The 27,605-nt window shown below is 31.8% G+C and overlaps 1 protein-coding gene across 2 annotated transcripts in view; it reads right to left on the reverse strand.

Annotated features, from left to right (window-relative positions):
* Nucleotides 1–1,090: 1,090 nt before the first annotated feature.
* Nucleotides 1,091–27,605, reverse strand: part of LOC109534486 (zinc transporter ZIP11) — an 87,741-nt gene continuing 61,226 nt past the window's right edge. For both annotated transcript variants that reach the window (XM_019900181.2, XM_019900182.2), the window contains exons 5-7: nucleotides 20,309–20,407; nucleotides 12,087–12,245; nucleotides 1,091–2,914 (exon numbers count right to left, since the gene is read on the reverse strand). In XM_019900181.2, the coding sequence (XP_019755740.1) occupies nucleotides 2,836–2,914; nucleotides 12,087–12,245; nucleotides 20,309–20,407 (337 nt within the window). In that variant the 3' untranslated portion in view covers nucleotides 1,091–2,835. The remainder of the gene's footprint in view (nucleotides 2,915–12,086; nucleotides 12,246–20,308; nucleotides 20,408–27,605) is intronic.

The following is a 27,605-nucleotide window of genomic DNA, read 5'->3' on the forward strand; positions in this document are numbered from 1 at the left end:
TTATTATTATTTTTTGTCTATACGAGAAAATACAACGTTCGGAAAAAAACTGTCAAAGAAACGGGATAGTAATGGCTGTGACATGGGAGTAATGAAGATCTTTGAAAGAAGGTTACTAAAGAATTGACAGAAAAACAATAAAAAGTAAAAATTGATCAGAGTACAAAATACAGTTTTCCAGTGTAGTTTCCAACCAAAATTGGATATTGGGCGTGACACTTTCCTTAAACTAAACAATAAAATCTTTTTGGGCACAAAACATAGATGCACCCAAAATCCTTCATTTGACATTTTGTATCGAGATTTTGTGTTTTTGAAATGACAGAATTTTAGTAGAAATTTTTTAAATGACAGAAGCTTTCAGTCTTTTATTAAAACCTGCTGCATTTATTTCTTAGTAAAGCATTCTTTATCAAAATTTAATCAAGAAATCATCCAGCGGCTATAAGTAAGAAAATACCTAAAATTTGTAATAAAGAATTGAGAAAATTCGGCCTTCAACAGACACAACATTTGACGCAGAACTGAAGAAAAATAGAAGTTTAATACTTCACAGATGTAGCACTAAACGGAACTTCTAGACAGAACCAACGGATTTACTAGTGTTCAATTAGATCCAAAATTATTTCCAATATAATTCTTTCATGTACTAGCCAAATATCGACAATATCTGGAGGAACATCCTACTGTGTTAAATAATGTAATACAAATGTCCACATAATGTTTGGAGCCTCGGATGGGGGTTTCACTCAAAAACACTGCGAAAATTGTATGCATAATACATAAATATTACTTACCTTTTCAGCCAAGAGTGTCTCCTCCACATCTAACCTTCTCATCTCCTCAGAACCTTGCATCAGATTTTGCGAGTTGTACAATCAAAAAATGAAACCATAATATTATCGGCCAAGTAAGTAAAACTTCGAAACCAGAAAATTAAAAACAATCGAACCATGTATTTTTAATTCTTTTATCGGTTCTTATGAAGACTGTGTGATCGCTCTCATCAATTTATAATGATGATAAATCGAACACTCACGAGTTAATAAAACAAAAATATAGTAGGAAAGGTTCAAATAAAAAAACCAAATTACCTAAAAATATGTCTTTATTCAACCACTATTGGGTTGTCCGTATCACAGCAGTAGTTGCTAACAATTGGCTGACATTTAACATTGCTATAGTCGCACAAAAATTATGAACACAATAAGACACTTTTCCTTCAACCAAAAAACGAATTAACTCAAGCATTGAAATAACTGATTCATCGAGTACAATCGGCCTTGCAGGTCTTAGAGGAACTCTCAACAGTTTCCTCCATTTACATTGATGTAATGCTTGAATTAAGATTGAAATGGAAAAGTTCCGACTCCAGGTATAAGTACAACTACTAAACTGCAAACAATCATATTGGAATGCATGTATTCATCTGGTACTGCTTTCATGGAAATGTCTAGTCGTTTAACTCAAAATGACAAATTTATGGTTGGTTGGGCAGAGATGATGAATAAATGCATTATCAATATTTCTTTTAAAACAGAACTTGATAGGCCAGTCTTTGATATTGAGGACGTGGTTATGAATTCAACTATTAAAGCTATTTTACAAATAAAATGAAATTAACCATCGTGAGTCTAAAGTGAAACCTACTAACTACAAATAGTAAGACGACCCTGTTTTTTTTTTAAACATGTGCAACTAAAGAGCTTTTCCTAATTTTGGTAAATACTCCTAGGATTACTTATGCAATCAACATTTTTTGTGTTTACGATCAATTAACATTCCTTGAACTCAAAACACAAGAATGCAAAAGATAAGCTACTTACACAACAATGTCTATTATTTCAGTGTGTATTTAACTAACAAACCACTTTGGAATTTTAATAAATTACTGGAAGGCTTTTTTAAGCATCAACCCTTCACTGTGCAGTTTTGAGTGGTTCGCAAAATATACCTAATCCTTCTTAGAGCTAAAGGCCTTAGTTTGAATTGAACTGTAAATTTTGAATTGAAGTGAAGGGCGAAAAAAGTTGCTGAACTACTAGTTTCACTTAGAGCATAACGGAGTTAATTGTAACTTAAAGAACTAACTATGAACTGTTAAAGTATGGGTGCCATTACGTACCTTTAGAAATCATCAATATTTGCAACCGTATGGTATGTTACCTTCAGTAAATTAGAAAATTATTTTCATTTAAATTAGTTACCTACTACGAGCAATATAATTGACCTAGGACAAAGCGCTTTCCTTTCTTAACTTCTCTAATAATTGCGTGCTGTTTATGCACAGCTAGGAAAGGCTTTTGCATTTATTTATTTGGTTTGGAGTATTTTTTTAATTAATCACGTTTTCGCAAATGCTTTTAGGCGTATAGCTTATATTATATGAAAATGAAAAAAAACCTTTTGCAAAATGAATCATACACCCAATAGCCATAATCCATAAGAAATTAGAAATGTCTTGCAGCAATGACTTAAATTGATTTCACAGAAAATAATGGAAATATATATATAAAAAACTATAAAACATGATTTATTTTGATCCAGTCAATGTATTTGATTGAAACAGTAACAATAATCTATTGTGTATAGATGACTCATTTTGCATATTTATAATAATAACATGTTTCCCGAAATGTGTTAATTAATTTTGCTTAAAACCAAAACTCATCCGCTCTTAACCGACCTCTTCAACACCCAGTATCATTAGGTGTTTTCACTTTATTTTATTGATCAATCGTGAGGGACGAACACAAATGAGTTAGTCATCAGGAACGACAATGGACAAACACACATTTAAGTTACATAACAGAATAGAATCGAAAATATTTACGTTTAGCCTAATCCTACATCTAAAGTCATCATTACCAAAAAGCCCAGGACTGCGCCCCAAGTGGCCAATTTTCCATTTTCGCTGAAAACAAAAAAAATATTTTTGTCTGTTGCTAGTAAGTATGAAAAAATTACACTTTCCACCTGCATTTATTGGCAAAGCACTGAAGTTCATAAAATACATTCAACATTTGGAAGCTGAATATAACAGCTTAGACCTCGGAAGCATATGAGTTTAGAAATGGACAACGTCCCATAAACAATCTTATAAGTTACAATGTTGCAAGCCTCATATTTCAATAGTGTGAACAGCAAGAATTACGTAATATCTGGGAGGGTCCAAAAGCAATGTATATGACAACATAAGACTACTAAAAAAACATGAGACTAATTTAACAGACTCTGCAATGATGTCATTTCAGATTACTGAAATCCTTTAAGGATGCAATATCATTTTTAATCCTTGTAGGTTGAGAGTATTTTCCATTTTCTCTGTACAAGGTGTCTTAGTACTTTAGCAGAAATGGTATTTTACTATGGTACTTTAGTAGAAAAGCTACTATCTATAGGGTTCTTATACGAAGCATCTATTCTCACACGCTGTAGCTAAAGGTCGTCAAGTAAACTAGCAATCTAAAAATAAAGCATGAAGTTCTACATGCTAATGTTATGTTTTTAATTTTTCAAATTTATTATTTCGATGCAGTTGCTATATAAGCAAACGCCATAAAAGGATGTTTTGTTCTAAATATGCAAAATTAATAATTTTCTAAAATCAGTTTTGAATACATTTCTTGGGCACATTCACTACAATTCTTTAGCTCCAAGACCATTACATAAAAGTGGATGTCTGAGAATTTTATTTTAAGTTTCAGCACAACCTTTCAAATCAAACGAGTTTGAAATCCTACGAATTCTGCAAAAAATACTGAAATATAAAAACTTGATTACGAGTTAGTTTTATTAGACTATAATGAACCTCGCGTTAAATAATTAAATATGTATTTATCTTAATATTGTTAATTAGTTCTGTATTCCATTAACCGAAATTCTCCTAAAAACACGAAAAAAAGAACGGTACAAATATTAGGTGGTGGTCCATTGAAGTTATTGCCATAATAAACACTACAATTATTTATATTCGGTTTTATTTCATATTTATCACCATGAGAAAACTTGTAATTTATCTCCCTAACGGAGCCCAGATCGTAAAAATTCCAAGAAGTAAGGTTTTATTGCATATTTAATAGACTGCGTAACTGAGTTATCAAAATATTTCGAAAATCAGTGGTGTCTCCGGTTTAATATGAAGAAAAAAAGCTGAACTCAAGCATGCCGTCGAAATGGCAAATTTCTCAAGAAATCGTTGATAAAAAACACTAAATGAAATTAAATTCACTGATCATTATTGATTAGAAAGATACACAGTCTAAACATTCCCCTTGCAACACATTGATGTTAATAATAACGTCCATTTTTATAAATTGTTCCTCTGAATATATGTGGATGAGTTTTAATCTCTACAAGTTAGTAAATTGATCTGCTAATGAAAAAACAGAAACCAGCGTTTCAATGCTATTTGTTAATTTACTGTTACTAAAAATATGTACATAGTAGAAACCGTAGTAAACTTCAAAATTAAAGAAATTAACAACAAATTAAAATACATCATTTGCAGCTAACTTGACTTTCGTATAAAAATTAAACAGCAAAATCATAACAAAAACTAACATATAAAATCAAAAGTCGCAAGGTATTATCCTTTTGGATTATCGTATTGGTCGATTACACTTACAATTGTTATCACTTAATCAGACAATAGTCATAGACAAATCAGAAAGCAACGCTAAAAGACGTAGCTCTAATTATGTTACTGAATAAATGACCGGAAGAAAATATACAACAAAAATAATATAAAACACACAAAATACTAAATTGTATCACTGATACAAAAACCAATGCTAATTAAAAAATGAACAACAATAAGCTTCACACAAGAAGAGAATATAGAAAAATATTATCACAGACGCCTGTAAAATCGTTTCTTTGTCGCAAGTGATTTATAATATAACATATGACTTTAACTCGGAATGTTGATTGGAGATTGTCAAATATAAAAGCAATAAGTTGAGAATCTTAATATACATTCATTTGGATAGAGTATTGCGACCCCATAAACAGTCAGTAGCTTGCAAACTTTCTTTGAGCATTCATTCATTCAAGACATAAACATTTGCTTCATCATTTCTTCATATTTTGGTCAGTTCTTTAAACTGAAAGCTTTCGCACATATTAATTTTTTAATGCACAAAATAAACTTAGCATTTTTCAGATTTTCAGCATTTGCCAATAGTTAAAACCTCACTTGGTGATTATTAATAAAACCACTGTTTTAACTAATACGATGCGTGTGTGTAGTGTATAGAAAATGTTATACATTTGCTTTCATTGCTTGAAACTTTGCTTAAAATAATCTGAAAATTACTTCATTAGAATAACCTCAAGCTCCTAATAAAAAATTCAATTATCTATTGATGAAAAATAATATTCCGGACTAACTATAAATAAGAAAATGACAAACATTACACTGTGGTCGTCTTGTTTAAGTAAACTTTTATTTATGTAAAACGGTACGTCGGAAATTGTTGCGCGATGAATCACCATTCTATATTGCCAAACCGTTTTTATTTCTATTACATTTCCGGAAACAGGCCTTGCATGGAAAACTGAACTAGCAGAAAATTCAGCTGAGTAAAATTATTTAAAGATATAAATAAAACATACTGCCTTTGCTACACGATGGAATGTTCGAAAATAAGTCGTTAAATTCTATGTACGGCAGTTTTCTGAAATTATGGCTATGAATTATTCACGTCTTGCGGCGAAAGAAAACCTCAGTTTGGTTCTGGAAAATTACAACTATGTGTGTTGGAAACATCTGTATGCTTTTGCTATTTAATAAATATGATTATACTGCACTAAGCCGTATGTTGCCAATTATTGGTTCCGCTTATGTTAATAGATAATTGACCTAACGCAAGAATCGATTACAAGTTATGCCTTGCAGCCCAAGAATTTGTACACAATTTTCAATCTGCTTTACATAAAAATTGCACATTTTAATTATTTAATCCTCAGTACTTATTTTCAATGTTTGTTCACTTTTCAATTCTAATTAACGGACGGATCATGCATATTTCATATGATAATCTTATCATTTGCAACTGAATATACCTACATAGAAATAAATTAATTAATTGCAATTCAACATTCCTAAGCGAGCTGAAGTTCAGATTCCGTATTTAGCGATTCTCTAATCGTGACTTAAGTCTCTTAAGAAGTATCAAGGGAAGATCATCTCGCGTTAAACGGAACTAGCTGGAAAATGATTGAAATGAAAAAATGAATTTTTAGGTAAGTAAGTTTTAATTTTAATTAAGTGCTACAAATCTGGAGAATGGTAGATTTCCACTATCTAGTAGATGAAAAAACATTAGTTCTAAATCGTTATTAGCAATTTTCACATTAAATATATACAAAAAACATGGTTTCAGATTGATCCGAATCCTCAACTGCAAAGAACTTACGTGATCTACTGTTCGGCATCACTGTAATGCAAAATTTGGTCGACTTGAAAAACACGCAGAAAACGCATTTAAAAAATATATATCCTCTATTAGTTCATAAACATAAAGTAAATGCCAAATATTGGGAAACGCAGTCAAACAGAATTTCTCAAAAAATTGAACCAATAGAGGTTACAGTAGGAGCAGAAAGTTATTTGTACATAACGGGCGTTTTTTTGGAGGTATACAACTTCAAATTGAATTACAACTCATAAAATTCATGTTAAGCTCATGGCACTGGCTTTATCGAAAATACAATTGTATGCCATGATAGCGCAAATATGATTTGTAGTGATGAGCAAAGCTGTCATGGAGGCAAGACCGCGACTTGCATAGTCTTGGTCTTAGTCTTGCAGCAAGACCCTTGCAAGTCTTGCTTTTATATAAGCCGCAAAATGAAACGGAATTAATTTAATACTAATTAAATTGAAAGATAATAATCAATACGAAAAAAGTCAAATTTGCGACCACTTTGATTTCACTAAACCATAAAAAAAGCACATCAATCAGTGAGTTTTTCTGGATATAACGGCATTTCAATAATAACTTTCAGATTTTGGACTTTCGTCCCTCCAAATTCGGCAATTTATTTCGAAAATCGCTGTGCAGTTCGCCAAACTCACCGTGCGCTAAGTTTATTTTACGGTCGACATAATCGTTTTTGGCTCAATGGTTGCGTAAATAAACAAATTTGCCGGACTTGAAGGGACGAAAATCCAGCAGCCATTAAGACCCCTTTATATCCAGAAAAACTCACGGTTTTTGTGCACTATCGTCTAGAAGAAGTTTGGAAGTGGTAGAAAATTGGACTTTGAGATTGCTCTTTATTCGAGCACTTTATACCCCAAACCATAGTTAAGCCATAATGCCATACTCCCTTTCTCAATAAAGCCAGTACCATGACGTTAACATGATTTTAGTGAGTTTTATTTCAGTTTAAAGTTCTCTAAAAAACACCCTTTACAAACATATCATAAGTTCGGTCTTAATCACAACAGAATCCTAAAAAGTTGTTCTCGAAATTTATGTAAATTTACCCCCTAAATAATTGTTTTTGGCCCCTTAGCAATAAATATGTGTTAATATTCAACGAAGACTGGGGAGAGAAACCTGATAAGGAGGGTGAAAATACACAGAGTAAAATACATTCTTTGGTGTCGCATTAGGCTTAAAAATTTGTATTATGAAACTTTTGACAGGAAAAATATTATTTTTCCAGAATTTTTTCTTTATCATCCATTAAGAGTTGCTTAAAGTAATTGGACTCTCACCTACAGTTTTACCGAGTCAACAAAAGTGATCATTAGGAATAATAATTTAATTCCTTACCTACTCCTCAGTTTCTTCTGTCTTCAGTTTATTGCAAATTGTGACTCTTTCCTGATAAGCAAATATAATTGCAATCTTAAACACATCAAAATAAAGTGTTTTTATTTTTCATATTATTTTGTTAAAGCGAATTTGAACACTGGCCCCTAAACCCATTGACTATTCCTGAGAATCTCGCACATTTTCAAACGCCACTAAAAGTGTTTACTGACACAGTGCCAAAAATAACGGGTTATCGTTTTCGGTAAACCATCAGAATGCCCCAGACCACCCAATACTTTTTAACACGTGCTGAAGAATGAAGAGAAATAAATAAATAGCTGGGCTTCGGTCGCACTTAGATCCTCTTAAAAATTAGACGGGTGCGAGTAGGCGATTCTTCTGTTATTCGAATCTTATTATACGATTCCTAGTAAATTGCGTAAGTGTAAAGTGAGAGACAAACATGCACAAGAATGGACGTAAATAATGCATGCCAGAAGTAAGCTTCAAATTATAACAGGAAAACAAAAAATTGCCTATTTAAGTTCATTTGTTGAAATATACATTTTAGGTACATCCGGTTTTTTTCAAAGATAATTTCATGAAAGATGCCAATACAAATGTTAAATTAATATGTTGCTTTTCAATTGCTCTCCAAGAACCAACTAACGACAAAATAAAACCTTAAAAAAGAATGTCCTAATGAAAGGTTGTTATGCATCCCAAATAAGTGCAAAGTTGGCCAAATATCTAGCTTAAACGTTCACTCCTAAAATACCCTTTATTCCTCATGTATCATTCTTTGATAGTACATGAAAACATATCCAATAACACGCCACTGAAACTTATCACTTCCAACGCATAAAACCCAGTATATTGTCAGCTAACATAGTTCCAACTTATGTAAAGTATGCAGCTGACGGTACTTTTTTCATTAAACATTTATTATCCAAATAAATGTTTGGTGAACTAACACGCGAAGGAGATTACGAAACTCTTAATGATTTAAGAATATTCTCTTTTACTGTTTAAAGACAAAGTCGTATGCTTGCGGAGGAATGTCGCAGTTTAGGCTGTATTCAAATATTAGTTTTCTTGTTGTCATTCAAGTTTCTGAAGGAATGTGCTCGGCGTTCTTTCGATAATATCCACGACCATCATTATTCTCATTATTCAAGCAGGTGTGTTCAAATCTCAAAATTAATTAAAATAATTTATTGAAAACTAAATGTTTAATTGCCTGAACTGATATTGTTTTTATAAATTAATAAGTATTAGTTTCCTGTTCAAAACGCAATCGTAAATAATTGTCATCAGTGTACGGAGACAATCCCTTCACATTATTTCTTGTCTTAGTAGTTGCGCTTTAGTTAGAAAAAATAAACAGTTGATTTAATATTTATTTCATTATAAGCAGCATTTTGCGGATGAAAGTTTGCTTTCCTTTACAGGTGTTTAATTTTGCTTGTCACATCTCCGAGACAATTAATGCTGAAACTGATTTCCATTTCACCACCACGTCTCTCACATAAAGTGAGAGTTATTATCTATGAGCCTACAATTAACACTTCAAGTCAAAACAAGAAAAAACATACATCAACCCATTGATATATGCAGCTAACCGATATCTCTCTAACCAAATTGCAACTTATATAGAATACGCAACCTTCTTGAATTTCTAAACAATAGTTTCTATAAAGAGAAAGACAACATGAGAAGAAGTTGAAGGATAAAAATTTGCTGTTTAAAATGTCTCATGTGAGCTCCTTCCAGCAGGCCGAAATTAATCAAGCAGCTAGTTATAAATATGCACTACGAATAAATAATCTGCACCGTGTCCGGAACTTATATGCATTTTCTAGGACCAAAAATATCTCAAAAGCTCACTTGCGAGCCTCAGAACATCCCAAAAATGTTGCACCCAACTGGACCATAAAGCTCTCGAGTGGCAAGAGTCTTGGGCAAAGCTTCCGAATGAGGACAAAAGTAAGTCCTCCAAACTCGCCAGCTTTCAAAACGTGAACTTCCTGATTCACAAATAAACAGTAGAAAAGACAAAATTTTACCGAATCAGCAAAAAAACTAACAGAGGCCCACATTAGAGATGCCCCTTGGTATGCTTTGCTAGCAGCAAAAATTCCTTAAACTAGCCGGAAATACCAACACTATTAACTAGTGTTCAGAACATTACGGCCAAAATCTAAGTTCCACCATAAATAAAAAATCTAAAGAAACAAACTGCCATGAGAGAAGATTGATAATGTAAAAGAAGGAACGTGAAAAAACCAAATTAAAACGTTACAGTTGAACCAAAGCTCTAAAAATATTCTGGAAAAGTAGAATGAGAAACAAACGAGCGATACATGTGAGTCGGAAAGGAGAAGAGAGAAAACCCGTCTTAAGGACACTGGCATAAAACAAATCAATAAGCATGAAAAATAACTAAAAAATTACAAACATAGAAAGTAACAGCTAATGAAGTAGCACAAAAACTGCTACTGAACGGGAAAATTAAAATTCATTTCTGGAATAGCAAAACTGGAAGAAACCTGTCGCACTTCAGCAGATCGTAAACCTTTATTCAACTAAATCTGCTTATTTTCCTGACAGCCTGAACATAAATTCGTTGATGTACGTTTCGAATATGGACGTGGCCTGTTGAGAGATCAAAATGCCAATTTTTAGACCGTGTTTATTCAAGATACGGAACAATTCAAGACATCATTATCTGGATCATGCTAAAAATAATTAGACCCCTGATGAAACATTTCTTAAAATGCGCCTTGAAGATACAAGACGATATAAACAAGTTCACATATTCGAAAATAACAACATTATATAACTAAGCTGCTTTGTTTAGACAAACTGTTCTAAATGACTGCATCCAGCTGTACAGCAAATATCGAATTTCTTTGTAAAATCTCCTACCGACCAAACCTTTCTTCAATCATATATAAAATGGTTCTATTATATGCTACCTGTTGGCATTTTTTTAAACACAAACATTTGATAGAAGATCGTGATAAACCCAAAATTTGTTTCGGGAAGACTGGGTTCATACGCCATCAAGAGAAACAAAGACCGATTAATAAAGTTGGAAAATGACAGGGACGCAAAGTTAATAACGAAGAAGTAAATGCAGTTATTAGTCGCGTAAGTAATATTAATCAATTTCTCACCGTCACGGCTCATTTAATTCTAATGTTTATTCTTAGATAATTGTTAATCAATCAACATCTACGCCACAAATAACGGCATAAGCAAACATTCCTTCCTTAAACAAAGTAAACTATAGGCAATTCACAATTGAGGCTCAAAAAATTAAGGAAACTCAAAAAAGCGGCAACTTGCTTCTTGGTAGTTGAGTAGTGGTTACCAGTATAGGAAAACAACAACATTCTACACCAATTAGCTTGGACGGGGGAGAGCAAATGTTCTAACCTGTGGAGTCTTCAATAGCTATAAAGAACATGTTAGGCATTTACAAAACCTGAGAGCTTAAAAAAGAAGTTACAAGTGAAATTTAGTGTAAATGTGTGGGCAGGATTTACAAATAACACGCTGTTTTCCATTTGAAAGCCATTTAAGTTCTCAACGTAACTTGCAAGTTTTAAATAACGTTTATAACGCTCGGCACGTTATCTGATTTTTCTTTTTAGTATGACGATGCTCCCCCACATAATGAGAGTGAAGAAATGTTTGACAATGTTCGAAAATAGTTGAATAATAAATGAATCGGAAACCAAAGTAGTGCAGAATAGACAACAAGTTCACCAAACTCATTTAGTTCAGATTTATCTTGCTTTCAGTTTTAATAAAGCTTTCTGTTACAAAACTAATGTATCAACTTTTTGAAGTTTATTAGACGATAATGTTTATTTATCAATAGAAACATCCCGGTACGCATCAATTGGTATAAGGCAGAGTTTCTTTAAACGATCTAAATATTCAAGCAAGTTGCAAGAATGCCAAGAATACCAACGAAGAAGTTTGTTTGATGTTCGGAAACTTAATGAAGATAGATGATCAAAAATGGTTAATAGAGAAGTTTAAGAGTTGTCCGCAACGAAACTCTGACTTAATTTTTTGGGGTTTTGGGGTAAGCTTTTCAAATCACTTGAATCGCAAAAACATTTCGGCACAAAAATTGAATGGGTAGCAAACCTAATGTTGTTGTAAACTGTTAATTTAGTACATCGCCAGAATCCAGAAGGATTGCTAATAATTATTTGGTGATAACTTAGAGCTGCATCATTCCTAAGGTGCGTACTATTAAAACCAGGAAACCATGTGTAAGCATGCTGTTTGTATTCTTACCTAGTGTTTGCTTCTGGAATAATATCATCCACCACGACATAAATCATGGCCCCTGCTGCAAAAGATAGGGCATAAGGCAAAGCAGGTTGGGCCATGCTAACGGCAACCGCTCCCAAAACACCAAAAATAGGTTCAACCATTCCACTCAACTGTCCATACCTGTAAGAAAAAAAAACATAAGTAAACGAAAGACTTGAACTATTAATTTCTAAAATTAGATCCTCAGGTTCTGAGCTGAAACTAAAAATATAAGAAATACATGCTGGTAAAAAGAGATGTATTTTCATCAATTACTCATTCTGCTAGGATAATGTTTCTTAAGGCTAAAAGTACATTCTCAGGGTATGTAGAATAATTCTAAGAACAGTGAAAAATGTCCAACAAATGGTTAACTATTTAAAATGAAATATTTAGTTCAATAATAGTGGGTATAACAAAGTTATAATCAACTTCAAGACGAGTCAAGATAAAGATTAACTTTATAAATAACTATACAGCATCCCTTGTAAATTTCAAACTTGTCTAAAAACTTCATGTTATCTCTTACTTTAATAAACATTAATACACCCTACTAAAATTAGACCTTGTCATATTTAGTAAAAAATGTGGACGGTACGAGTAAAAAATATGGCCATAAAGTCAGATGATCTTAAACTCACATGAACACGAGTCTATACAAAAGAAAAAATTCGAACAAAAGTCAACAGAGTGCTTATAATTGTGTATCTGCTGCTGATCCAATCACATTACCAAAACATAAAACAAAAAATAGTAAAATGATAATCAAATGAAAAATATCTCCTAAAGTTTCTTGTTGATGATAATATGCAGTGTATTTAGAGTTTCTTAGCAAAAAAAAACATTACGTTTATTCAAGGTGTTTCCTACATCTCTTGCATCAATTAATCCTTCCGTCATATAATAGCCTGATAATATCGCCATATATCTAATCTGATTTACAAAAAAACTGCTTTCTCAACTTACAATCAGAAAAATGTTCGAATTTGCAATGACGAACGGGTTTACCAACGGAGAGTTAAGATAAAAGGCATTAATACGTAAGAGGTAAAATGTAAAGCGGAAAATGTATATATTTTAATTACTGCCTAAAATGAGCAAGTAGGGTAGTGACAAAAAGATGAACAGTTTCTTAATTTTTACCTAATGACTATCTTTTCACTTGAAAGGTCGGGTGCATCAGTATATATAAAACAATACTAAATATTATCAAGAGGTTGTGATTCATGCAGATGATATAAATTTCGACTAATTTCTATAGGTGCAAAGCATCGAAGAAATATCAACACGTATCAAGGAAAAAAACACAAGCAGCAGGACAGAGAGTGTATTCCAGCAGAAGAAAGCTGCTAAAAAAGGTCCCAGTATTAAGACAGTCGTGTCTTTGAAGTACAATAAAATGCGGTATTTCTGAAGAAACAGTTAATATTATTACATAGGAAAATATTAATTATATGGGCACGTCATGTAATTAAGACCCAGCCTGCACAATCAGTGTTAGTTATTATCGATCAGTTCATAAGATTTGAGATTTATGGAAGTCCCATCAACGAATATGAGCCATAGTTTTATTTTGATTATTCCTAAGTACTTAAGTATTGTTCTTTACAGATATTCGCAACTACTGATGAGAAAGACAATCCCATTGAAATGCCGACATCCTGCTTGTAAAAATGTAATTTGAAAGTAAGAATTACGTAGGCAGCATTCCAATAGTTCTATTACGCCGCTCAGTAGATTTAGCGTCCTTCTTGAAAGGGAATTGTCTTTGCTGAAAGCAAGCAACATCACATTTGACTACAATAAATGCAACAAGGAACAAGCGCCGATTGTTTAATGAAAAACAACATGAAGTGGAGGATGTTCAGAATTTTCCTTTTTTGGACTAAATCTTGCGTTCGCTGAAGATGCTTTTGCCGATCATAATTATGACGCATTGAGCAATAGATTTAGATCTAGTAGGTAGATTTGCAACATTTGGAATGATTGACTGTAATAGAGCTCAGATATTTTAGTTATTTTTATAGCTGAAAATAGTTCAAGCTATTTAACAAATCTGATCAGATCAAATATAGATGAGTTTACTTTAGATATCAGAAAGTGCTTACGTTATAGCTGAATATTTTCAATATTAACTTAATTAGACTTGATATACATACATTTCAATAAAAACGTATCTGTTGTATCAGAACGTGGCTTTTAGCTAACATCAAATTACGACAAAAAAGTTTACCGCTGTTACTTGACCGCTTACTTTTCGTTCTTGCAACGCAAAATGCACATTATGAAGCTAATTTGCCAATAAAATCAATTAGTATTGGTTAGCGGAGAAAACTTCTTGTTCCATATGCACGAATTTCAGTTTTCTTCAAAAGAATCTAAAATTGCCTGATCCAATTACAATCGGCATTACTAATTTTAAAATGCCACACTAATTAGCACCAATATGGGTAATATTTCCCAATAAAAAAATTATTATTATTATTTACCGTCTTTTAACAAAGCCGCAAGAAAAACAATTTTACAATAAATGCGGTTTCAAATGCAACAAAGGTGACGCAATTATCGAAAGGAGACACAAATGGAATGAGAACGGCCTTGCAGGGTCGTGAGCAGGTGCATGATTAATAATTGTTAACGTACAGTATTAAAATATCTAGTAAAATTATAGGAAGAAAAATCACGCTGCAGGCAAGCCCAGCCACGTAAGGAGCTTGGAATGTAACGTTTTTTGCTCAATTAAGAGCGGTTTATTTGAAAAGATTGCTTAATTTTGGCTCACGCGTTTTGGATCACAATTTTTATATTCCTGATGCTCAAATCAATGTTGCATAAACACAAAAACAACTTTGGAAATTTCTGTTCAATTTTCACAGTTTGTTTCAAAACAGGACAGAGATAGGACAGTTTAAAAACTTCTGAGCCATATCTTCATATAGAGGAATATGAAATTAACATTCTTATATAGAAACCGGATTAACATCAGGAAGAAACATTGTTTTTAAATTCATATTCAAACAAACTCAAAAGCTTCTCCGAAAGGAAACATTAGCATAAGCCTTAGTGCAATTCGGTTGGTAACAATTCTTAAATGTTGAAAACTGATTTCCCAAACTAAGAAATTGAAAATAGGTAAATAAAGTACAGTGAAACGTCTTATTATGTACGGACACCTCATTTAAACGCACAAATTTACTGAATCAAAGTCTTTAACTACCATTTTATATGTAAAATAAACCCTCATAACCGGATAGTCTAATAAACGGACGCGGACACTATTTTGGTGCCCAACGCAAGTAGAAATCTCTCTCAACGGGACACGAGACCTCTGCTAACTGGACGTCTTTGTTCCGTGCCGGAACCTTCAACACGGATGAGAAAATATATTTTTTTAAAGTGAAAGACTTAAAATTGATAAATTGATTTGTGATTGGTTCACGCATGTTCTAAGTCAAAACATTCCCATATCTGAACGTTCAACAATCAAGTAGAAACTTCCATTCTTACTCCTTGGGTATCAGCCAGAAGATGTCAGCTAAAGCCGATCAGACAAGTATTTTCTCCCGGGCTTTACCAGATAAAACTCTTACGTTTTAAAAACGAGAAATGTGCAGGGGGAAAATATCTAAAGAAATACTCTCTATTTTGTTTTGCGCTAATAAAGGCCGGCCTGAAAAAAGAGCTGCTTATGATTGGAAAAGCAGCTAGACCAAGAGCATTCAAAAGTGTATCGTAACGAAAAATTAACTTGCGACTTGGAGGTTTAACCAAAAAGCATGGTTGACCCAAGATCTTATGACTGAATGGTTATTACAATTTGACAGAAAGATGGTGAGACGAAAACGAAAAATGTTATTGTTGTTGGACAACGCAGGGTCTCATCCTCATGAGGTAATACTTCAAAACATAATCAAGGCATCACAGAAATTTAAAATTATTTTATCGCGGAGTAATATTAATATCCATTATTAATTGATGACGTTAAAGTCGAAAAAATTTCGAAGCACTTTATTTTATTACAACTGCTTGGAACAAGGTATCCACTATCTCTAAACTTGGGAAGCGGAAGAAATCGAGTCGGACGACGAAATAATGTTTGAAAGCACAGGTGAAATTATTGCTTATTGTGGAGCGTTGAAGACAGTTACTCCTTAAAAACATGTAAGGAGGATTACATTTTCTCTGAATATTTGAAAAACTTTGAAGATCACTTTCAGAGATGTTCTTTAAAACAAACAAATGTAAAAGTTGCGTCAATTTAGGATATTAGATTTTGTAAATAAGTATACATTCATTCATACATTTTTAACCAAACTTTTTAAACTTTTTGTGAGTTTAATAAGTGTTTGAGGCATTTTGATTTTATGTACCTACTTATCTACATAATATTAGTTATTGTTATAAGCCATACAACTTTTAATTATTTTTTTATTTCTCTATTAAGCAGACACATTTAGTAGAACCATGAGTGTCCAGTTATAAGAGTATTTTTTACCTTTTCCTCCAAATAGGTACATTATGTCCGACTATGTGTTAGTTCCCAATAAATATTTGGTTTATAAGATCACCATGAAATATTAACTCATGAAATATTTCATAAGCTAGTATTGTTTTGCTAATCTACGTCTAAATACGCAAGACGAATAAAATAATCATTTCAATGCAATCTACAAATTATAGTAAATGATAAAGGCCAGCATAAGATTTAGATTAATTAATAGAAATCCCTAGTGGTCGCCATTTAATTTTTAAACTACAATGTAAACCAATTACAACGTGTACTCGCATTTCATAGAAACAAACAAAACACGTGTGTTATCACCATTGCCGTTGATAAACGCAACAAGTTTGAATGGCATGTGACCTAAAATTCCTGGGTCAATGCCTTGTTCACAGGGCCGTAGGTTGTCAGATTTCTTTTATAGAAAAAACAACAGCAAATGCAATATTTGCAAAAAGAATGTTTCTTTTTGCAATGCGTCCAATTGTTGAATGGTTTATAGTGAATTGGAATATCTCGGATCAATCGATGAACTGAAGCATCGTGCAGCGATTAAACCCATCAATTTAATCACACTTTATTTAATTTAAGTTTAATCGGCTCTCAATATGAAACATTCAATTAGAAGAATAGTAGTACAGAAAACAGCAAAACAATAAGATTATACAATAAATCATTCATTCGAAGCTGGAATATACATTCATATTAACTGATTATAGCAATTGTCGCAATAAATATATTATTTGTTTTTCGATTTGTTACTAGTCATTAACCATTGATGTTGGCTGTTCTTCGAAATACTTTCATTTCCGCATTTTTAATAATTTTGAACCAGATAATTTGTAACCGAAAACAACAGCAGAAATGCAAATTGAATTCTGCGAAAATGCAGAAACCAACTCAAGTTGCTCCAATTTTATTTTTCATTCTATCATTGTCATGTATGCAAAAAAACTGTTGTTCTGCAGGTTGTCGCATGTTTAATACCTTCATAATAATTTTGGGTGGCATAAAAATAGATACACTACTTCGCATATAACCATTCCCCAGCGTGTAAGCTTTTATTGCTCATGAATGTATAGAACTAATAGCAAAATATCGAAATTTCTCAAAGAAATTGGGAGCTAATGCATATTGCAAACCCATAATGATGTAAATTTGAACTCGGACTTAAATAGCAAACCGCGTTTAATTTATACTAATTAAAAATATTATATAAAAGGAGCAGTAATTTTCATGAGAGCTTCATTATTTACTAATTAGGAAGATGAAAATACTTCACAAACATTAATCTTCTGGTTTGAAGAGACCCTTAAATACATTAATTTCAAGTTAATAGCATTTCTACGAATATTTGAATGAGAACATCAGTTTATATGCTAATTTATAAATTAGAAGCCAATTAAATGCATATGCAATGTGTACAAGGTCTTTAGTACGATTTTTTTCGTTCAAATATCAAAACACTTAACACAAAGGCACATACGGTTCTGTTCTTCGACAGTTGCCTGGCACACAGTAAAAATAATTCCTATACAAACACTCGTTCCATTTAAAATTTTAATATTTCTGGGCATTTAAACTTATCATTGATTTATGAATGGCCTGATAATTTCCCAGTCAACAAAACAAATTATTGAGGCCTAGATGTAGTGTCGAAACCCATTGTTTACATGTTTTCACATCGATGCCAGGAACTTTGTTCGATTCAGGTTGGTTGATATTGGTTTCAGCCAGGTTAGTGTGGTTCATTCGTACACCTTTGACGGCAAATGCGTATTTACTATGCATACATGATTAACCAGAATAAATGCATTAGTAAATAATTCAAAAAATGAACGACAAAAGTGGACTATTAAAAACAAACCAAATAACAATCATGTTCAATAAATGCAAAAAGACCACAACCAACTTTCCAACATGGAAAGAGGAATTATCTATAAACATTTTTTATCAAAAAAGTTGTTAAGTTACAGTCAGCCAGGCCAAGCAACCGAATCGATGGATTATTGCTATTTGAAAGGAGAAAAGGTGTTTGAAACATTGCGGGATTGGTTCTGAAGTAAAACAGTTAAGTTCAAAGTCAAACTAAAATAGTTAATAGAGCGGAAATGTATAAATTAAATTAAATAAAATAAAAAAATAAAATAAAATTTAAGTTATTTAATTAAGATTTACAAGACAGCAAAGTCATTTGATACAAGCAAGTAATACCAACTTCGAAGAAATAATTGAGAGACAAAAAGAAATAATTGAAAATATAATCAAGAAAACTATAAGGGGAAATACAATGAAACACAATCGCATACATGAAATACAATCAAACGCACCATAAGAAAATCGTAAAATGAAACTCCACAGACATGGAAATGGAAAAAATCAATTAAATAATGGAACCACACTGGAAAGGGAAAGAAAAAATAACACCAGAAACAGACAAATGAACAAAAAGGGCAGGTATTGAAATAAAATGTATTTCCAACAAGTTATAGCATAGAAAACGCAGCAAAATGAGACGCAAAATTGAATTAACATGATAGTAACTTACGCTAATGTAAATAATTAATAAACATTTCTGCTATTCCGTGTATAGTAAGATCGGGATGCAAACGAATAATTAATCAGAAATTGATGAGAAGAATGAATGTTGCAGACACGCTAGAAAAAACAGACAAAATAAAAACGCAGCCAAAGCTAAATTTTAATCAGCACTGTTTAAAATAGGAAAGCATTAGATTTGCAAAAACAAAATACCACAAGAGTATTTAACCAGGCAAGTTTACCTTAGGTGAAGTATAGCATTTCGTCTTAAACATAAGCAACTGAATATTGGAAATTAGCAGGTGAAGCTTATTTGTTTTTTGTATTTAATAAAGCATGAAAATTACGACGTTAGGATACAAATATTATTTGAAAAACATTGGATAGGGCAAGAAAGAATAAAGTTTATTTAAAACAACTCCCATCACTGATGGTAGGAGTAGAAATCTGCGATCTATGATCTATTATAATAATTTCAAGATTTTCAAAGATGCTTACAGAAATTAATTGAGCTCAAAACTCCTGCCACCTTATTTCTTGGTCTATATAAAACTTAATTCATTGAAGATTCCAATTTGATCAAAGTAATCAAAACGATGCATTTGAAACAACAGCATTTCTCCCTTTTCGCAAATAATTATTTAACCATTGTACTCACGGATTATTTCCCTATTGAAATAAAAACAACAATGCAAATCCACATGATTAATTTTCGCATTGGTCTGGACCTCGTAATTCTTCTTTATTATTTGCTTTATATTGGTTGCCATTTCATCTGACAGATTCATTTCGCTACGCCTCTTAAACTCCATGTAGCAGTGCATATCACATAAACTTAACAGCCTGTATCAATAAAATCGGAAACACAATGAAATATCGAATAACAATTACATTATCAGGTGTTGGAATTCAAACCATTTGAACAGTAAAAGTAGGAATTGTTAGGCAGAACAGGAACTACCAAAGTCAAGAACGGTTAAACAAAATGTAAGAAATGTTAACAGGAAAGATATGTCTTTAATTATGATGGAATGTAACCTTTGCAATATGACTAATGCCATGTGTTGTTTCAAATTAGTATAAATTTAAATTATCTTTATGATTCGATATTTAAAAAAAATTGTTTTCTGCTGGGATTAATTGCTAAACTTCTGTTACTCACCACAAGCTTTTCCATACGGAAAATCCAGCTGCATGAAGAGGTAGACTGACTGCTAAGCCTTCAGGGAAGTTTTGGATTCCAATACCAATTGCCAAATTTCTGAAAAATAATATAATGTATTACAGACAAACGTTTTAGTATTTTGCAGCTCAGTTAATGATTTTTATAGTTACATAAGTAAATAATCCACAGACAATTATTTACCTAAGAAATTCGTATATCTTATTAAAGTTGTTTCCTCTTGAACAATTTATATAAAATCTAAAGCAAAGCTGTTTCTCAAAGAAATGGAAGTTTTAAAAGCAAGGAAAAAATAATCAATCAAATATATTAAAAGCCAGAGGAAAATGTATTCATATTTAGTTCAGTGTGTCAACTGCAAATCTACATTATTCAACATTTTTTGATTCAGCAGTCAAAGTATCAAAAGATCAAGATACTTTTATGGTGCAAATACATTTTTGCGATACCGAGGGGATTAAAGACCCATAAATTATAAAATATTTGGTCAATCTATTAATATATGAATAATCTGACCGATGATGGATTGATAGTTTGCAAACGTTTGGGTATTTAATTAATGTTAATATAAACTACATACATAAAGGAACTTATTCACGTACTAGATACTAAAAATATATAAATAGAGACATTCTAAACAGTTGCTAAGGCATTTTGCAGCCATTCTGCCATCAGCAAATAATTCTAAGAATTAGTAATTATAATTGAAGAGTACTAATTTTTTAAATTATTGAATGCCTCGAACCTTGAATTAGCTAATTACATGTTATCTCCCTTCTGTCGACTTTTTAGAGTGCACATTTGTTAATTTGCATGCAAAAAGAAACAATTAACGTAACAGCATTACTATTTTAATGGACTGTTATGACTTGGGTCATTTACCCTCTGTTTCAATTTCGAATTTCTACTTTACACTATTTCCAGTTGAATCGCTGTTAAAACCATGAGTACACACACGTATGTTAGTAAAAACTTGAATGACTAAGCAAGTAAATATCAACAAATATCCGTAGCAAGTGCTTGGTATTTCCAGATTTATTATAAAAAATGGCAATATGTTTGGCATTCATTAATAAACAAATGTGAATTTTTGCTACCGAGCTCACAACAAAGTTGCGTGGGGCCCGTTCATTGAGGAAGGACGCTTCCTCAGGAAGTTAAGTTTAACCACAATATCCTTGTTTCGGGCTAGTAGCAAATTTTACGTTTTGATAAAAGCGTTAGACGCATTTGAAACCAAAGGAAGAATCGTGAAATGTGAGAATTAAACTTGATAATAGATTCTTGAAAGTTATTGTTCACAAAGTAATAGAGTTAGCCAATCATTCAAAGTCAACTTTGTTGAAGAAGATTAATCGGAAAATACGTATAAAAAGTAGAAGTTACATGTTCAGTTGTCCGAACAAGAAATTGATTGTATTGAAGATAAACAAAATAACACTATTTTATAACTTGAAAAGCATTTTAAAGCTAACAACGGAAAATACGAAAACATTGCAATAAAAAAATAGCTCAAGTTACTCGATTCTAAAGAAACTGAGCAGTCAGATTCAGAAAGTAATAAACAAACATGCGAAGAAAGGAGATGAAAAGATAACAACAAAGCTAATATATTTAAATTGCGAAAGCTTTCGAAAGCCAATAAAACTTCAAATATAAAATATAAATAAAATAAGCCAATACAAAATTAAAAAACTAGATCAGAACAGATAAGATACATCTTACTGTAAAATAATGAGAATTATTATAAACTGTAACGCACTTACACCATACTGATGAAAAGTAAACCCGATAATCAGGTTCCGTAAAAATCTACAAAGAGCAGATATTTTTTCAGGTTTTATAGAAAAATCAAACGTTCAGTATAACCGTTATTAGCAATACAAGCAGCATTAGCAATATAAAAGCAACTGAGAGGGTCAAAACTTATGGTTGTCTAAGAATACTTTAAAATATTTCTAGAAACCCACTCAATTTGATGAAGGGCTTGGCGTAAAAAGCCCTGTTAACAAAACATAAAATGAAAAAAGAAACGAAAATTTTAGAGTCCGAAAGCGAAAATTGTGGCAAAGACGGTCGAGATAAAAACATGAAATAAAACCAAATATGTAGGTATTTTTATTGAAGCAACTACACAGTGTATCAAAAAATGCACTACAAATGCAGGAATTTTACGTAAATTGATAGAAATTTGAAAAAAAAATTAAAATTGATGTAAAAAAAATAAAAACAACAGTTTATATCAAACTAGCCAAGCCAATATAAAAACGAATGTAAAACATTCAATTAACAATTGGGCCAACCGTAGTAGAAAAAAGAGCGAAATAGAGAGTAAGTTTAGCCTACAAAAGTTAGACGTTCGGGCGACATTTTTTAACGAATTTTCCCTAATTAAGTGCCTCATTAATACCTCAAGCCACGTTATGGTCAAGCTACATCATATAACTAATGATAATTTTGGAAGCACATAACATGCGGTAAAAAAGACGAAAAAAGCCATAAACTTAAAGCACTGGATCGTTCATATTTCGGTGCATATAATATGGCACTTCCGGCATTATACTTTATAATTTGGTTCTTTAAGCAAATTAAATCTTTATTGCGTGTTTAAAAAAGTTTAAAGGTACATTAAAGTGCGTGCGTGCGTTGGCACTGGCTGGGAACCATTAGGTAGGTACCGATGCTTTTCGTAAACAGCATATTTAGGTTGATTCACACTGGCCTTTAACTTGCCAAGTATTCTCACGATTTATTGCTAATAGATACAAAATTTTATGGTTATATTGTGGCATTTATATTTAACATGTGATTTATATTTTAAATTATTTTACAGATTCCCAGCAATTACGAATCTGAGGTCTCACAATTTTTTAAAATTTGATTGAATAAATTTAATTTATTGCTATTATCATAAAAATGTTTGGAATTTGTAGTTAACATGTGATTTATGCTTACTTAATTTTTTTCTGCCTAAATCCAGGAATTTTGAGGCTAAAATTTCGTTTCTTCTTAGACTGAATTAAACACTGGAAATACGATAACAATGTTTAGACGACCTCATATTTAATATAGCCGTTGTATCCATCAAGAAACTGGAAGTGTGTGCATAACTTAATTCAAATTTCCAAAGTAAATGAGCTTTTGACAAAAACAGCTACTTAACAGCTACCTTCACCGTAACAGAGGTATAAATAAGATGTCTCAATCATGTCCTCTCGGAAGTCATTATCCTTTAAGCCGCCGGCATAAATCTTGATGTACTGTAATGGGACAAAATTAAACGGAGGGTTATCAAGAGGAAGAAGCATTTTGTTGTAGACCTAACCTATTAGAAGTAAATTACATTTAAATACACGACGACTTGACCCATAATAGAAATGACTCTTAACAGAAAAAATTTTAGGAACTGGCTTAAGAGCAGCGTTAAGAACATTTCAGTTATTTACATGAAGGCGGGTATATGAAATATTTTGAGATTTTGAATAGTTGCCCTTAAAAAAACAAGATGCAAGATTCAAAATAAAATACTTATCGATTTTATTTATGTTTAATTAACTAATTAATGTACTTAAATTATATTAAGCTATCGTAAATAGATGTATCCTCCTCGTTATTCAGTTTGTATTGCCAATTATTGCATCATTTCTTTTAATTTTAAACAGATGGGGGTTTTAATCTATTGATTATCACCGGAAAGCGTAGGCAGTGTTTTACGTTAAAAAAAAATATTAAATTGCCTTCTGAAATTGAATATATTTTTCGTAACCCTCAAAGGTCTATTCTGTGATAATTATCAAGAATGGTTTGATGAAAAATAAGTCACAATTTTAGTGTGCTTAATCTTAGAGATGTCCAAAGCGCAGATTTCAAAAATTTAATTTAAAAAAAGTAAATGTAAAAGTAAAAATGTACATTATTGCATCACATAAATAAGACAATCGAGATAAATACATTTTTATTAAACTTTGACTTGATGTCAATAAGGTTGAGTTTGGTTTTGAGGTATTTAACAAGACGTGCAACCATTAATAGGAAGAAGCAATATAAATAAAAAAAATGTGAGAAACAGCAGCTTTATAAAAATATATAAAATGTGTCATAAAAGAACAGCAGCAAAACAAGCAGGAAGATTCAGCTTTTCTATGCGATGTCGGCTTAATGTGTTTCTATTGGAAAAGTTGGATTTGACAAATATGGCATATAGCATTATCCGCAATCCGAAATAAATATAATTATAATCTTAAATACTCAAATATTAAATCATCCTTTTTACGATAAACCTATTTTTCTTTGACTTCATTATTTACATAATGAGAGTCCTCATTCAAAACTATTTCGCTCATCGCTATATATTTTTCAAAAAATTGTTAGAGAATTGATCAGTATGCTGTTTGAGAATATGAGAAGTAAAATAACTTGAAATTCAACACAGTAATCGAATCTAATTAAGAGCCCCTAATAGTAATTGATATTAGCACTAAGTGCAGGTAAAACAATTGCAGATAATTAAGAGAAAGTTTGGGGCTTATATTGTTTTATATACATATACAATCAGACAAGCTAATCCAAATGTTAGTCAATGTGGAAAACCTAAAAAAATCGGATGATCAAAGTTTAAAAGAAAAAATTGGTTTACCATTCCCAGAAATTCTAAAATAATTAAAACAATTTAAGTACTCATATTTTAGTAACGTTCAAGCAAAATGCTTGACAACAACCATTAATATTTCCAACTCTTGCAACTGTAGACATTATAAGACTTATTTAAAATCGTCTTGCACACGTTGATCATCATAAGTGGAAAATGCACCGAAGCAGTTATATACCTCTATATCACCACGTCCATATGAAATCGCCGACTAAGCCAATTCTTGTTTTAGCTTGAACTCGGACAAAGTAATTCAGCAAATAGTGTATAAATATCTTTCTAGGTATTATGTCAGAGAACAATTCCCTTATGCAAATGACATGACCGCGTTAATATCCTGTTGCATATTTTCACACAGTTATTCCCGTTTCACGAGATGGCCTAAAATAATTTACATTGGCGTTCTTGAACTAAGCACATAACTGTCGTTGATTTCTATCACTTCTATCACCAATTTCATCATATCGAAGCACATTATTCTCTACATGACCTTAAATTGCATACATTTTTGTCAGTGAAGACTAGGTCTTAACTATATTTCCTTACTAATCACATTAAATTAAAAATCCAAATAGTGATATTTTCTTTTGCAGGACGACCATGACTGACCTAAAACCATAAACCGATACTATGTGCGATCTTCCATGCAACTGTACTTTTAATATACGTAAGAAATAACAGAAATATTTCCTAGAACAAACTATTTACGGAAATTCGATAATTGGGCATTGTTGCACGTACAATACTCGACGGCGTTCACTCGAGTTACCAGAATCGCCATAAAAATTATTTATATGTGGATTTAAAGATATCTCCAGTATAGTTCTTCGGCAAGTCCAAACATTTTCTTGTATGTCAAAACGTGATTACGTAACAATATTGCTGTAATTAAGCAGCGTGTCTGGGAAATGGTTAAAAGGCAATGAAATGTCCTCGACAAAGTATTGTTATTTGCTTGAAAGACTCTACGAGGTGTCGATGCACTTGGTTTCCGGTTTGGGACACTTTAACAAATAATTTCTAATAAAGCTAATGGATAGAAGATTAGAGCTCATTAAAACGACTCTACTTTTTCCGACCATAATTAGTCAAAGGAAATATTTTATAATTCTCTAATAGCTATCAAAATATAATAACTAGATTGTTGTTTAAATTTTATTTCAATCTAAACTGTAGTAACACTTTTTCCATAGAAGTATTTAATATTTTAATGAATAGCATTGTCTTTACCATTTCATATTATCTAGGTTTTTCCTTGCAGGGAGTGCACTTGGTGAAAGTCACTACAATATTGTTTTTAAGATGCATATCCATAAATGTTCTTTAAATTAAAATGTAATGTCTAGGTACACAATAAAAGCATAATGATATACGCCGCTTACGGCCATCAATCGGTCGGTACTGCTTTCGGTGCAAAATATAATGGCATTAAATTGCATTAGCTCTGTGTTATTACACAATAAAATGTCGATGAACATAATCCAATTCTGTTCCAGAACATTTTTATTCTTGAAGAAAATGGTATTTCTTGCCTAATGTGCTGTAAATAAGTCCTCTACTGTAATGCAGACAAGAACATAGTCTTGCACAACTTGGGAATCGAAAATTCGAAGTCTACAGACGTAAATTAGTAGCGAAATACAGACAAAAGTAATCAAAGTCATCCAAATGTGCATTTCTTGTTTATCAGGTCTTTTGTTGTCTACAAAGATGTTGTTTTATCACAACTTTTCAACAAAAAAATGAAAAACAAACAACAAATTTCATGAAAAAAATGTTACATTCAAAAATTATAATTAAAAAACTCTTTATAATCTCTATTATAACTATTATTTTAATGTTTAGTGGCTCCTTTTTTGTTTATTACAATCTTCAGTTACATTTCCTATGTTTTATGATTAGATAAAAAGATAGAGAACGAGACAAAATGGACCATGGACTTTCAATGAAACATGTTTTAGTTATCCTACTCAAATCAGGGCTTGCTAACAATGTAAGATATGGTTAGTTCCTTCTGCAATTTGCAGATCAGAATCAACACATTATGTTAGTTTCTTATTATTTTCCAATTACAAAATAGCTAGTTAAGCATAAGGATGTTATTTTAGTTATGTGAAAAAAGAAGAAATATTAAAGTGCTAAAACAACAATAATTTTTATTAAGAAAGTAGTGCATAGATCCGCGGAATTTTGGGTAACGTTTGCGTATAATAAACATAATTGTAATCGAAACAAATAAAAACATAATCGGTGAAGACACAGAAAGTATGAAAAATCTTCAATATACAGAAGAAGACATTCAATTTCAGAAAATTCAGATGTGAATATTCCACTTTTGCCAATGAAATCAATATAAGCAGGCGAGTTAGGATAAAACTATCCTAATATACCTACCGAACCAACCGATAAAAAAAATTCGTTTTGTTTTCATCTTTAAAGTAATTTCTTCCATGGCTTCGGTTTCTTCCGATCGGCATTTACTGCCAGTTTATTTGTTTTTACGCACGCGGGCACCTTTATAAGTGCGTTTCTTGGGGTGGAAACTGGAACTTTTACAATCAGATGCTATGGGATATTCTCCAGCACGCCTGTGGATCAGTACCTCAAGCTTGTTTGAACAAGAAAATA

Source organism: Dendroctonus ponderosae, unplaced genomic scaffold (genome assembly GCF_020466585.1).
Source record: "Dendroctonus ponderosae isolate FM_Combo_2020 unplaced genomic scaffold, Dpon_F_20191213v2 Dpon_F_20191213_8, whole genome shotgun sequence".
Taxonomy (NCBI): domain Eukaryota; kingdom Metazoa; phylum Arthropoda; class Insecta; order Coleoptera; family Curculionidae; genus Dendroctonus; species Dendroctonus ponderosae.